At 38.1% G+C, this 16,015-nt stretch overlaps 1 protein-coding gene across 2 annotated transcripts in view; it reads right to left on the bottom strand.

The window, feature by feature from the left end:
* ALKBH8 (alkB homolog 8, tRNA methyltransferase) overlaps nucleotides 1–16,015 on the bottom strand; it is a 120,300-nt gene that overhangs the window by 20,711 nt on the left and 83,574 nt on the right. For both annotated transcript variants that reach the window (XM_044929780.2, XM_006079173.4), the window contains one exon: nucleotides 12,130–12,386. In XM_044929780.2, the coding sequence (XP_044785715.1) occupies nucleotides 12,130–12,386 (257 nt within the window). The remainder of the gene's footprint in view (nucleotides 1–12,129; nucleotides 12,387–16,015) is intronic.

The following is a 16,015-nucleotide window of genomic DNA, read 5'->3' as shown; positions in this document are numbered from 1 at the left end:
GAGGAGAGTGAAAATGTTGTTTTAAAGCTCAACATTCAAAAAACTAAGATCATGGCATCTGGTCCCATCACTTCATGGGAAATAGATGGGGAAACAGTGGAAACAGTGTCAGACTTTATTTTTGGGGGCTCCAAAATCACTGCAGATGGGGACTGCAGCCATGAAATTAAAAGACTCTTACTCCTTGGAAGAAAAGTTATGACCAACCTAGACAGCATATTCAAAAGCACAGATATTACTTTGCCAACAAAGGTCCATCTAGTCAAGGCTATGGTTTTTCCAGTAGTCATGTATGGATGTGAGAGTTGGACTGTGAAGAAAGCTGAGTGCCAAAGAATTGATGCTTCTGAACTGTGGTGTTAGAGAAGACTCTTGAGAGTCCCTTGGATCAAGGAGATCCAACCAGTCCATTCTAAAGGAGATCAGTCCTGGGTGTTCATTGGAAGGACTGATGCTGAAGCTGAAACTCCAACACTTTGGCCACCTCATGCGAAGAGCTGACTCATTGGAAAAGTCTCTGATGCTGGGAGGGATTGGGGGCAGGAGGAGAAGGGGATGACAGAGGCTGAGATGGCTGGATGGCATCACCAACTCGAAGGACATTAGTGTGAGTGAACTCCGGGAGTTGGTGATGGACAGGGAGGCCTGGCGTGCTGAGAGTCATGGGGTCGCAAAGAGTCGTACATGACTGAGCGACTGAACTGAACTGAATATAAAATTTAATTGAATTATTAAAGGATATTCTAAGCTTTTTTCTGAGGCTTATCTCAGTAATCAATCTTTTGACAAAGATGAGATGCCTCACAACCTGCAGCAAGGAGTGGAAAAAGACATAACTGGACCATAACTAGAAGACAAGTGTCTAGAGATCTTTGACTATTAAGACCTAAATCCAGTAATAGCATGCTGAGTAGCCTTCTCCAGAACTAGGAATGAGTCTTCCTAGCAATGTGGAATGGAATGGTCATGAAATGCCTCCCAAAGTATGGTCAAATTTATTACCATGAGGGGGTCCTCTATTGGCACTTGCAAAGGGCATTTGTCATCTGCCTCTGGAGAGACTGAATACTCTGTTGCTACAGCTGTTTACTTTCACGCCCTGAAGGGAATTCAGGGTGGAGAGTGAGGCACTCTGTGCTCCAAGGAAGCTGGTGAAACAAGTCTTTAGATAGATATTTTCAGAACTGGTTTCATGATCCGTATCTCCTCAGATCTAGAAAAGCACTAAATCCCTTCATGGCGACATCACCTCCTCATGCCTAGCAGAAAATCTTTTGTAAGGTAAGCACTGGATTGCACTGAACTCCCCTTTCACCAAAATTATATATATTGAGCTATTTTCCTGACCCAGGAATTGAACCCGGGTTGCCTGCATTGCAGGCAGACGCTTTACCGTCTAAGCCACCAGGGCAGCCCTATTGAGCTTCTCTCACTACCAATTTGGGGCAGTTTCTCAGCTATCTGATGCTGGGGTCCAGCCCCGGCTGATCCAGGGTATTCGAAGGAGAGACGGCATAGGTGAGGGTCAGGAAACAACTGCTTAATTACACGTTAATTAAGGATACAAAGAGTAATAGAATGAGGATAGCTCAGTAGGAAAATTCAGTGGAGAAAAGAGGCTGAGTAGCTTGGTTTACGCGGGAGACCAATAAAACTTCAAGACAAGAAGTTTGCACCACTTACGTAGGCCGCAGGCGTCCTTCCATTCTCCCGAAGGAGAGGAGACACTGAGGCCTCCCCGGTCAGATCTTAGAAGCCCAGGCATAATTAGCAAGCATGGCGGGTTCCACGCTCCAGATGGAGACTCAGCCAGAATTTGGGAGAGAGAGCGACATGGGGAGACCAAGTTTCAGTGAACAAGGCCTGCACTTTATTTTCCAAAGTAGTTTTTATACCTTAAGTTATGCATAGAGGATAATGGGGGAAGGGGTGGAGTCATGCAAGGACAGCAGTTCCTGGTTCTAATCTAAGCCAGGCTTTCAAACTTATCATATGCAAAAGTTCAGGTGATTGACATCATCTTCTGGCCCAGAGGCCTGTTAACATTTTAAGAAACTTATTTTTCTCTAAAGGTGATTATTCCAAAGTCAGGCACCAGCCTCCAAAAAAGCATTGGACAAAGCTGCATTTTACATTTCTATACACCCATTATATCAATCAATACACTGCCAAGGACACAGTAGGTAAGGAGTATGGAGACTTAGCAGCAAACATTGGCCCAACAAGTGAAAAACCCTTCACCAATACAATTTCTAATCAATCTTTTAACTACTCAAAGGAATCTGTGTTTAGGCAGTTTAGAACATCTCCTGCCTCTCACAGTTGGGAGGCTCTGAACAATCACATGTGGCTGGAAAAACCTATTCAGGCAGGCTAGAGGATTTCCAAAGGAGTTTTTAGGTTGAAACACTGTCACACCCAGGAATTATTAACTGGAGCTGTAAGCTAACTCTTTTTTCAGAGAGAGGTAGTGGGGGACAGCCCCCCGTAAAGCCAGAGGTGTAGGTGAAAGCACAAAGCAGAAAGTAGGCAGACTCTGGTTTGGGGGGTAGATGCTCGAGAATTTCCAGGGGGACTCCTGAGGCTCGATCCCACCTTTGCGTATGCCGAGCCTCCTTCCTCATGACCTTTGTCATGGGCGGAGTTCCTCACGCTGGCTCCCGGCAGTGATAGAATTCCAGTTGAGCTATTCCAGATCCTGAAAGATGATGCTGTGGAAAGTGCTGCACTCAATATGCAATATGCACTCAATATGCAATATGCCAGCTCCCGGCAATCTGAGATACCGTTTCTGGAGCTGCAGTCTTCATTTTGCCCCAAATAAAACCTAACTTGCATTCTCACATTGTGCATGTTTTTCTAGTTGACAAAAGTGAGACAAAGTGAGATGGCAGAGAAATATGTTCCAGATGAAGGGACAAGATGAAAACCGAGAAAAACAAGTGAAGAAAAAGGCAATCTACCCAAAAAAGAGTCCAGAGTAATGATAGTAAAAATGATCCAAGATCTTGAAAAAGAATGGAGGCACAAACTGAGAAGATACAAGAAACATCCAATAGGCACTTCCCTAGTGGTCAGTGGTTAAGAATCTGCCTGCCAATGCAGGGGACATGGGTTCGATCCCTAGTCTGGGAAGATCCTACATGCTGCAAAGCAACTAAGACTATGTACCACAGCTACTGAAGCCCTTGCGCCTGTGCTCTGCAACCAGATAAGCCACCACAATGAGAAGCCCGTGCATTGCAATGAACAGTAGCCCCTGCTCACTGCAACTAGACAAAGTACAAAGATCCAAAACCTATAGGTGGCAGCAAAAGCAGTTCTAAAAGGGAAGTTTACAGCAATACAATCCTACTTCAAGAAAGAGAAAAATCTCAAATAAACCTAACCTTACACTTAAAGCAATTAGAGAAAGAAGAACAAACAAAACCCAAAGTTAGTGGAAGGAAAAAAAATCATACAGATGAGAACAGGAATAAATGAAATAGATGAAGAAAGAGAAAAAAAATGAAACTAAAAGCTGGTTCTTTGAGAAGATAAACAAAATTGATAAACCTTTTGCCAGATGTATCAAGGAAAAAAGGAGAAAGGACTCAAAACAATAAAATCAGAAATGGGAAAAATATTACAACTGATACCACAGAAATCCAAAGGATCCTAAGAGACTGCTGCTGCTGCTGCTGCTACTAAGTTGCTTCAGTCGTGTCCGACTCTGTGCGACCCCATAGACAGCAGCCCACCAGGCTCCCCCGTCCCTGGGATTCTCCAGGCAAGAACACTAGAGTGGGTTGCCATTTCCTTCTCCAATGCATGAAAGTGCAAAGTGAAAGTGAAGTTGCTCAGTCGTGTCAGACTACTACAATTAAATAAACTCAAAATGGATTAAAGACCTAAATGTAAAACCAGATACTATAAAACTCTTACACACACACATACAAAAACAGGCAAAACACTCTTTGATATAAATTGCAGCCATATCTTTTTGTATCCACCACCAAGAATAATGAAAACAAACAAACAAACAAAAATAAACAAATGGGCTAATTAAACTTAATAGTTTTTGGACACAAAGGAAACCATAAACAAAATAAGAAGACAACTCAGAGAATGGGAGAAAAATATTTGCAAATGAAGCAACCAACAAGGTATTTTGTATATTTCCAAAAAAAAATCCTGACAAGATATTTTGTATATCTCAAAAATATACAAACGTCTCAGGCAGCTCAATATCAAAAAAACAAACTGAATAAAAAAATTGGGCAGAAAATCTAAGTAGACATTTCCATACATATAGACAAAAAGCACAAGAAAAGATGGTCAACATCACTAATAATCAGAGAAATACAAATCAAAACTATAATGAGGTATCACCTCACACCAGTCAGAATGGCCATCATTAAAAGTCTATGAACAATAAAGGCTAGAGTGTGGAGGAAAGGGAACTCTCCTCCACTATTGTTGGGAGTGTAAATTGGCATAGCCACTTTCAAGAAGAATATAGCGGTTACTTAAATAAAAATAGAACCACTATATGATCCAACAATCTCTCATATTAATGTTTGTGTGTATATACATATATATACACACACACACAACAGAATATTACTCGGCCATAAAAATGAAATAATGCCATTTGTGGCAACATGAATGAACCTAGAGGTTTATCATACTAAGTGAAGCAAGTCAGAAAGATAAATATATATATATTCAGTTCAGTTCAGTTGCTCAGTCGTGTCTGACTCTTCACGACCCCATGAATATCGCAGTATGCCAGGCCTCCCTGTCCATCACCAACTCCCGGAGTTCACTCAGGCTCATGTCCATTGAGTCAGTGATGTCATCCAGCCATCTCATCCTCCGTCATCCCCTTCTCCTCCTGCCCCAAACCCTCCCAGCATCAGAGTCTTTTCCAATGAGTCAACTCTTTGCATGAGGTGGCCAAAGTACTGGAGTCTCAGCTTTAGTATCATTCCTTCCAAAGAAATCCCAGGGCTGATCTCCTTCAGAATGGACTGGTTGGATCTCCTTGCAGTCCAAGGGACTCACAAGAGTCTTCTCCAACACCACAGTTCAAAAGCATCAATTCTTCAGCGCTCAGCTTTCCTCACAATCCAACTCTCACATCCATACACGACCACTGGAAAAACCATAGCCTTGACTAGATAGACCTTTGTTGGCAAAGTAATGTCTCTGCTTTTCAATATGCTATCTAGGTTGGTCAAAACTTTCCTTCCAAGGAGTAAGCATCTTTTAATTTCATGGCTGCAGTCACCATCTGCAGTGATATTGGAGCCCCCCAAAATAAAGTCTGACACTGTTTCCACTGTTTCCCCATCTATTTCCCATGAAGTGATGGGACCAGATGCCATGATCTTCGTTTTCTGAATGTTGAGCTTTAAGCCAACTTTTTCACTCTCCTCTTTCACCTTCATCAAAAGAGTTTTTAGTTCCTCTTCACTTTCTGCCATAAGGGTGGTGTTATATGCATATCGGAGGTTATTGATATTTCTCCTGGCAATCTTGATTCCAGCTTGTGCTTCTTCCAGCCCAGCGTTTCTCATGATGTACTCTGCATATAAGTTAAATAAGCAGGGGGACAATACAGCCTTGACGTACTCCTTTTTCTATTTGGAACCAGTCTGTTGTTCCATGTCCAGTTCTAACTGTTGCTTCCTGACCTGTATACAGGTTTCTGAAGAGGCAGGTCAGGTGGTCTGGTAGTCCCATCTCTTTCAGAATTTTCCACAGTTTATTGTGATCCACACAGTCAAAGGCTTTGGCATAGTCAATAAAGCAGAAATAGATGTTTTTCTGGAACTCTCTTGCTTTTTCCATGATCCAGCAGATGTTGGCAATTTGATCTCTGGTTCCTCTGCCTTTTCTAAAACCAGCTTGAACAACTGGAAGTTCACGGTTCACATATTGCTGAAGCCTGGCTTGGAGAATCTTGAGCATTACTTTACTAGCATGTGAGATGAGTGCAATTGTGTGGTAGTTTGAACATTCTTTGGCATTGCCTTTCTTTGGGATTGGAATAAAAACTGACCTTTTCCAGTCCTGTGGCCACTGCTGAGTTTTCCACATTTGCTGACATATTGAGTGCAGCACTTTCACAGCATCATCTTTCAGGATTTGAAATAGCTCAACTGGAATTCCATCACCTCCACTAGCTTTGTTCGTAGTGATGCTTTCTAAGGCCCACTTGACTTCACATTCCAGGATGTCTGGCTCTAGGTCAGTGATCACACCATCGTGATTATCTTGGTCGTGAAGATCTTTTTTGTATAGTTCTTCTGTGTATTTATGAATAAACCTCTACAACTAATGGGCATAGAAGGAACCTACCTCAACTTGGTAAAGGCCATGTAAGATAAGCCTACAGCAAACATTATTCTCAATGGTGAAAAACTGAAAGCATTCCCTAGTCAAAGATCAGGAACAAGACAAGAGTGTCCACTTTCACTACTATTATTCAACATAATTCTGGAAGTCCTAGCTACAGCAATCAGAGAAGAAAAAGAAATAAAATGAATCCAGATTGGAAAAGAAGAATTTAAGCACTCACTGTTTACAGATGACATGATACTGTACATAGAAAATCCTAAAGATAGTATCAGAAAATTACTAGAGCTGATCAGTGAGTTTAGCAAAGTTGTGGGATACAAAATCAATACACAGAAATCACTTGCATTTCTATATACTAAAAATGAAAACTCAGAGAAATTAAGGAATCAATGCCATTCACCACTGCAACAAAAAGAATTAAATATCTAGGAATAAACTTACCTAAGGAGACAAAAGAACTGTACACAGAAAATTATAAGACACTAATGAAAGAAATCAAAGATGACATAATCAGATGGAGAGATATTCCATGTTCCTGGGTAGGAAGAATCAATACTGTGAAAATGACTATACTACCAAATGCAATCTACAGAGTCAATGTGATCCCTATCAAATTACCAATGGCATTTTTCACAGAACTAGAACAAAATGCTTCACAATTTACATGGAAACACAAAAGACCCCGAATAGCCAAAGCAGTCATGAGAATGCAGCTGGAGGAATCAATCTTCCTAACATCAGATTATACTACAAAGCTACAGTCATCAAGACAGTATGGTACTGGCACAAAAACAGAAATACAGACCAATGGAACAAGATAGAAAGCCCAGAAATAAACCCATGCACCTATGGATACCTTATTTTCAACAAAGGAAGCAAGACCATACGATGGGGCAAAGACAGCCTCTTCAATAAATGGTGCTGGGAAAACTGGACAGCTACATGTAAAAGAATGAAATTAGAACACTTCCTAACACCATACACAAAGATAAACTCAAAATGGATTAAAGACCTAAATGTAAAAACAAAAACTACAAAACTCTTAGAGAAAAACATAGGCAGAACACTTGATGACAAATCAAAGCAAGATCCTCCATGACCCACCTCCTAGAGTAACAGAAATAAAAACAAAAGTAAAAAAGTGGGACCTGAATAAACTTAAAAGCTTTTGCACAGCAAAGGAAACTATAAGCAAGGTGAAAAGACAACCATCAGAATGGGAGAAAATAACAGCAAATGAAAAAACTGACAAAGGATTAACGTCCAAAACATACAAGCAGCTCATATAACTAAATGCCAGAAAAACAAACAACCCAATCAAAACGTGGGAAAAAGACCTAAACAGACATTTCTCCAAAGAAAACATACAGATGGTTAACAAACACATGAAAAGATGCTCAACATCACTCATTATTAGAGAAATGCAAATCAAAACTACAGTGAGATATCACCTTATACTGGTCAGAATGGCCATCATCAAAAAGTCTACAAACAATAAACGGTGGAGTGGGTGTGGAGAAAAGGGAATGCTCTTGCACTGTTGGTGGGAATAAAAATTGCTACTATGGAAGACAGTATGGAGATTCCTTAAAAAACTAGGAATAAAACCAGCAATCCCACTCCTAAGCATACACCCTGAGGAAACCAAAACCGAAAAAGACACATGTATCCCATTGTTCATTGCAGCACTATTTACAATAGCTAGAACATGGAAGCAACCTAGATGTCCATCAACAGATGAATGGATAAAGACGTTGTGGTACACATACACAATGGAATACTACTCAGCCATAAAAAGGAACACATTTGAGTCAGTTCTGATGAAGTGGATGAACCTAGAACCTATTACACAGAGTGAAGTGAGTCAGAAAGAGAAAGATAAATATCATATTCTAATGCATATATATGGAATCTAGAAAAATGGTACTGAAGAATTTATTTATAGGACAGAAGTGGAGAAACAGACATAGAGAGTAGACTTATGGACATGGGGGAAGGGAAGGAGAAGGTGTGATGTATGGAAAGAGTAACATGGAAACTTACATTACCATATGTAAAATAGATAGCCAACAGGAATTTGCTGTATGGCTCAGGAAACTCAAACAGGGGCTCTGTATCAACCTAGAGGGGTGGGATGGGGCGGGAGATGGGAGGGAGATTCAAAAGGGAGGGGATATATGTATACCTATGGCTGATTAATATTGAGGTTTGACAGAAAACAATAAAATCCTATAAAGCAATTATCCTTCAATAAAAAATAAATTTTAAAAATAGGGAGCATATTAAGAACTACTGAGAAAACATGCAATTATAGGAAAATCAGATTGTCAACATATAGTTTAAAGGGCAGAGAAATAAGCAAAGGCATAAAGTACAATGAAAAGATCATATTAAACTCTTGATCTGAATTCTGTCTTGAGTAATAGTTAGCTAATCTCTCAGAGCCTCTGTTTTCTCATTATAAAAATACCTGCTTTTCAGGGTTAGCATGAGAATCAAATGAAATGATTCATATTGAATATTTAAATAACCATAGAAGTGCTATGCAAATGTTAGTTATTATTGCTATATGAAACAAAGGATGCAAAGATTCTTGTCCTGAATTCTAGATATGAAGAGAAGTCCATATAACGTACTATGAGTTAGGGTACCACACTGAGTTAAAAGACCATGCATTGTGAGGTTGTAACATTTCCTTCAAGATTATAGATCACATCATATATATATATATATATATATATATATATATATATATATATATAGTGTGGTATTCTTCAATTTCATGTAAGAAATTGAAGGTGAATTCGCAGATTTGCTCCTCACTATTCAACAAACCATTAGTAAGTTTCTGTTACGTGTAAGTAGGTGGACATCAGACAGCCCTGCTGTGTCTGAGCTAACAGCCTGGTGCTGTCAGCATAGCTAGCCTCTAAGGTATCTCTCTTATTAGAATGCCACACAGTATGAACTCTCCAGTTGGAAATGAGGTTAAAACTTGTCCTGACACCTTGTAATCTTGAGCATGTCATAACCTGATCAAGTGCCAGCTTTCCCACTTCCCCATTATAGCACTTAGCACACAGCAGGTACTTGACACTGTTAGGTCCTTTCTGTTCCTTTCTTTACTGGGCAGTCAACAGTCAAAAAGCAAAGCCAAACAAAAACAGAAATGTATAAAAGAAATCTATATAATCATATCTTCAATTCTTACCATTATAAATAGACACCTGACATTATTATTATTTTATTAAATTTGCAATCTCAACTATTTATAACAACCAAGAAAGTTCATACCAAATATTAATTATTTATCTAAGAAATACATCTGGACTAAAAGTACTTTAAGAACAATGCACAAAACATCACTTGGTAAATAAGCTAGGCCAAGTTCTGGGTATGCATATCTCATCTAGTATTGGTACAATTATAAAGGCCATAAGTTTCTTGAAGGTATAAAATCTTTTTTGGTAAATTTTAACTCTGAAAATAAAGCCAACAGCTAATGCTGATGCTAGGAATGAAAAAGTCTGAAAAAGAAGTGTTTCTTAGCCAGAATATAGAAATTTTGAGTTAAATAGCAAAAGAAAAAGTGCATGCATACCTCAGATCGGAAAAGAACAGATTTACTTCTAAAAGAAATGAATAGTGGTTCATAAAACTATTTCTGAGAGAACCCAAGCTAGGATTTAAAAAAATATACTTTGTTAGAAATTATATAAAACAGTGATACTAATACTTTTTTTAGATTCTGAGACTATTCTATATTTGAATACTTAGAATAATGTCTCAGGTCACATCGTCTCATGAATGTCAAGAAAGGTACATGTTTTCATGCTCAAAGATGCTGTTCAAAATACACTCAAATATCATTGCTCCATCCAGGTTGGAGCCTCAGCAGCTTAAAAGAGTAGGTTTCTCTTTTATCATACATAATTCCATTTCTTGTATAATGAAAATCCTAACTCCAACCCAGACAAGTAGTTTTCATTCATTCATGAACAACATCTACCGAGCCTTCTCTAAGGTCAGAAAATGGCAGTAGAAGAGCAGAAAGAAAAGAATACATGCAGCCTACCACAGATGAAATGAATGAAGATAATGGAGAGTGAGGGCACTTATGATGAATATATTCCTTCTTGAATCAGCTTTAGATTCTTCGTCAGAATATCAAGAAATCTTTTGTCTTGACTGTAAAAGGATAATGTTATACTATGACTGAATCAATGTGGCTGACTTCAACCTAGTTTCACTGTCATAAATGATACCTGACTAGATAAAGCCGTAGGTTACCATCAAGAAAGTGTAAAAGCAGAACTCACTGAAAAACATTTTTGGACAGTAACTTAAGATTAAAACATCAGAAGATATATTGTTTGAAACTATGGTTAGAGCTGTGACAAATCTAAAACCTATTTCCTCTTAAATATAAACAAAGTTAATTCACAAGACCTTATTCTTTATAAACTAAAATTTAGTTGTAAGCATGATGGCAATATATGAATACTTAAGTCTTATTTTGATGAAAAGCAATTCTTTTGTCTGCCTCTTAATGAAGAAAGTCTACCTTTCCTCAACTGCAGTATTACCTTTCTTTCTTTATGTAGGTGTATAATATCTAGGATGAGGTAAAGATTATAAGCAATCTGACATACTACAACAGCCCATGAGTGAACTGCTCTCATTCTCCTTACATAATCCCCTTACTCTAGTCCTTCCTTCCCTAACTTTGAGAAAGGGAAGCTCCAGTCCTCAGAGAGTAGTGCTGACAGGAGTATTTACAAACACCACACCAATGCACGGAGAACTTCCTACTTCCTAACATAGCAGGGAAAAAAAAGTGATCCCTAAGAAAAGGAAATTGTAAAAACTGAAAACTTTGGCATCAGAGAGAAGTGGGTTCAATCCTAGGTCAAGCACTATAACCTTGGTCAAATTTTTAATCTACTTGAGGCTTAATTTTCTCAACAGAAAGACAATAAATACTAACCTTTTTTTCTACTATGAGTAAAAGAATACTAGATTTGGAGTCATAAGGCATGGGCTCAAGTTCTAGTTATCTGTCTAAGACAGGGAAAGGCTACCCACTCCAGTATTCAGGCCTGGAGAATTCCATGAACTACACAGTCCATGGGGTCACAAAGAGTTGGACACAACTGAGTGACTTTCACTTCTTAGTTGCTCAGTCATGTTTGACTCTTTGCGACCTCATGGACTGTAGTCTGCCAGGCTCCTCTGTCCATGGGGATTCTCCAGGCAAGAATATTGGAGTGGGTTGCCATGCCCTCCTCCAGGGGATCTTCCCAACCCAAGGATCAAACCCAGGTCTCCCACATTGCAGGCAAATTCTTCACTGTCTGAGACACCAGGGAAGCCCAATAATACAATACCAAGGAAATAATATAAAAACTCTGTGAGACTCAATTTCTTCAATTATTAAAGATGGATCAAAGTATCTACTTTATACTTCTTATGAGGAACTAAGCAAAGAAAATGTTTCCTATAAATAAAAATCCTTTTTATAACCTATAAAGTTATATAAGATAGTTTTACTGATAAAGTAATCTTCTTAGAAAGCATAATCTAAAGGGAACAAAAAGCCAAGAAACTACAAATAATGGCATGCCTCTAAATTTCTAGGGGAATAAAAAAGAATAAGAGTGTTCATTAATTTTAAACCTGTTATAAATTTTCTGCAATGACCTAAAAACACAGCATTATAACATGAGGAAGGTGATAACCTTTACAAATAAAGCAAAAATAAAGCCAGAAAAGGTAATTACTTGCCATATATAACTCGTTATTGATGCCAAGATACTTTCCATTTCCACATCCAATATCAGCAACTAATGAACCACTCGGCAAAGCTTTCAAAAACTCTACTATATGTGGCCAAGGGGTGTGTCTCGTGCTGCTGAAGTGCCTAGCAATTTCCTCATAAACCCGATGAACATAATCTTGCTCCAGTTGTAAGGCTTCTTTATCACTCTCTGGAAATGAGGCAGGAGTCTCCTTCATCTGGCTATCACAGACCAAAGGGTAACCTGATGAAAAAAATAAAGCAATATAAACCATTTATTTTTAGGCCACAACATGTGGGATCTTAGACCCCTAAACAGAGATCGAGTCCAGGCCTCCTGCATTGGAAGTGCAGAGTCTTAACCACTGGATTGCCAGGGAAATCCCTAAACCATTATTTTTATCCAAATGAATAATAAAGTTATGACTGCTTTCACAAAAGAAAAGGCAAATCAATCCACATTTGATGACTAGGGATAAGTAGGTTCTTATTTAACATTTTAAAAAAGTAGTTCTTACCAGTTATATATGTGAAGGGTCTAATATAAAAAGGGGTAAATCCATCTGCAACAAAACATGACTGTAATTCTGCATGCCTTATATTGAAGATGCTTATTTCATCTTAGGATTAAGGGTCCTCCTGTTCAAGAAAGGATCTTGAAGGGCCTGGCCTAACCTGAAGAAACTTAGCAATTAACAGGATTTAGGATTTTTGTCTTAGTAGGAGTTCTGGGGACCCTAATACTCTCAGAAGAAGAACCAGACCTAGAAACAGTGTGTGATTTGGTAATAATCACAAGATTTAATGAATACTATTTGAAGCGGTTTATATATATTGTCTCACAGTAACACTGTGAGGTAGGAACCAGTACATTCATTTTACAGATGAGGAAACTGACACAGAACATTAAATAATGATACTAAAGTGACAAAGATGGTAAGTCAGAGAAGATTTGAACCCAGGCAACGGAAACTCCAAAACCCACATTCTCAATGACTACATTGTGCTGCCTCCTTCAAAAAAAAAAAAAGGGTAAATCCTAAGGAGAACACAAAGTAAAGGAGGTGACTGAGGAAATTTAGGATACAATATGTCAAATTAATTTTGAATTTGTTCCCTGTTCTTTATAATACCATCTAATATTCATTTCAAATTCTTCCTATTCTCTGCTATGCTCTAAATTCCCTTTGTCTTCAGCCAGCATGTGACACACAACATCTTTTTATGGGTAGTATACTAGAGAATAAAGGAAAAAGTAGTGTTCCCAGAGAAATCACAGATAAGACTTAAAGCAATATTTATAAATCATATGGCAGCAAAGAATTGGGCTATAGCATTGATGACTTCAGGAATTTTCCCTAAATGTAACTAGAAGATGCCAAATCTTAAATGGGGGTGGAACTATCACCTACTAATGAGTAAAGTGAGGCTCTAAATACTTTATGTGGACATTTAAGAAAAGAGTAGCCCTAGAAACTTTGAGGGCTCTAACATACATGTGGCAACAGATGGGTTAGTATGTCAGTTACAACAGAATTACAATTACACTACAATATACAAATTACTTTCAACTGGTCTTGGTAAAAATTGTATTCTCTTGGAAACTATGAACATCTAAATTATGTAAAGGGAAGATCACTTAAATCCACAAATTTTGACTAAAAGTATCTAAAAGTTGGCCTTGAACTTTAAAAAAAATCTGTAAACTGAATAATCAGAGCTTCTTACACCATCCCTTACACTAAATAAATAAATTCAGCACTCCAATTTCATTTAGTTTATGCTTTCCAATTTCTTGGTCTCTTTTTTTGTTCTTCTTTCTCAGGCCTTTATCAAGTGTAGTAGAAAAGCTTTTGTACACACACTCATATACATACATAAATAGTAAGTATAATATATATGTTTTAGAAACTTTACAAATTTTTGCTTAGCTAAAAAATTTATGACATTTTGGTCCCATTTGCTTGACTAAGTATGAATAGAATGCTAGATTTCTAATTTATATTCACTCAAAACTTTATATAGGTCCAATTATTCTGGCATCTAGTATTACTGTTGAATGTCTTAAAAGCTTATTATTTTATTAATATTTGAAAAAAAATTGAGGCTTGAAACTTCTAAACCAATTCTGAAAGTAAAGAAATACTATGTTGTAAAAAAAAAAAAAAAGGAAATTACCATATGATATAGTATTAGTAACTAAAGTTCAGGTTTTGTTCAAATTTCACTTATGCTAGTGTCCATTATTTGTTTCCATACCTTATCTAATATTCCACATTGTATTTAGTTGCACTGAGCAGCTTCAGCTGCATGAAATAAATTTTCCTTTCATTTTTATCCGTTACAAATATTTTCCAATTTTCCTTGTTATGGCTCTTAGATACACCCATCATTTAAAAGTAGACATTTAATTAGCAAATGCATGGAGATTTTTAAGTATCCTTGATATTAATTTATCATATTGATATTAATTGCTCACTTAAATGCTTTCTTCTCTGCAATCACCCTCTGTGTTTTTTCAGTCTTTTAACCTTCCTAAGGCTTTCAATGGCTAGCCAAAGATCTCTCTTGGTAAATGTCACACTGCACTTGAAAATATGCATGTTATTTTCAAATATCTTTTTATATCAGTTTCTAACATAATTCCACAGTGATAACAGACTCTGTATGATTTCAAAACCTTTCAGTTCAGTTCAGTTGCTCAGTCGTGTATGATTTTTTGAGACCCCATGAATTGCAACACGTCACACTTCCCTGTCAATCACCAACTCCAAGTGCTTGCTCAAACTCGTGTTCATCAAGTTGGTGATGCCATAAAACCATCTCATCCTCTGTCGTCCCCTTCTCTTCCTGCCTTCAATCTTCCTCATCATCAGCGTCTCTTCCAATGAGGCAGTTCCAATGATGTTCAGGACTGATTTCCTTTAGGATGGACTGGTTGGACCTCCTTGCAGTCCAAGGGACTCTCAAGAGTCTTCCCCAACAACACAGTTCAAAAGCATCAATTTTTCAGTGCTCAGCTTGCTTTACAGTCCAACTCACATCCACACATGACTACTGGAAAAACCATAGCTTTGACTAGATGGACCTTTGTCGGCAAAGTAATGTCTCTGCTTTTTAATATGCTGTCTAGGTTGGTCACAGTTTTTCTTCCAAGGAGTAAGTGTCTTTTAATTTCATGGCTGCAGTCACCATCTGCAGTGATTTTGGAGCCCCCCAAAATAAAGTCAGTCACTGTTTCCACTGTTTTCCCCATCTATTTGCCATGAAGTGATGGGACCAGATGCCATGATCTTAGTTTTCTGAATGCTGAGTTTTAAGCCAGCCTTTTCACTCTCCTTTCACCTTCATGAAGAGGCTCTTTAGTTCTTCACTCTCTGCTATAAGGGTGGTGTCATCTGCATATTCAAGGTTATTAATATTTCTCCCAGAAATCTTGATGCCAGCTTGTGCTTCATCCAGCCCAGCATTTCACATGATGTACTCTGCACAGAAGTTAAATAAGTAAGGTGGCAATATACAGTCTTGACATGCTCCTTTCCCAATTTGGAACCAGTCCATTGTTCAATGTCTGCCTCTAACTGTTGCTTCTTGACCTCCATACAGGTTTCACAGCAGGCTGGTAGGATGGTCTGGTCTTCCCATCTCTTTAAAAATTTTCCACAGGTTGTTATGATCCACACAGTCAAAGGCTTTGGCATAGTCAATAAAGCAGAAGTAGATGTTTTTCTGGAACTCTCTTGCTTTTTTGATGATCCAAAGGATGTTGGCAATTTGATCTCTGGTTCCTCTACCTTTTTTAAATTCAGCTTGAACATCTAGAAGTTCTCAGTTCACTACTGTTGAAGCCTGGCTTGGAGAATTTTGAGCATT

Source organism: Bubalus bubalis, chromosome 16 (genome assembly GCF_019923935.1).
Source record: "Bubalus bubalis isolate 160015118507 breed Murrah chromosome 16, NDDB_SH_1, whole genome shotgun sequence".
Lineage (NCBI taxonomy): Eukaryota > Metazoa > Chordata > Mammalia > Artiodactyla > Bovidae > Bubalus > Bubalus bubalis.
This window is presented reverse-complemented; position numbering and strand designations above follow the sequence as displayed.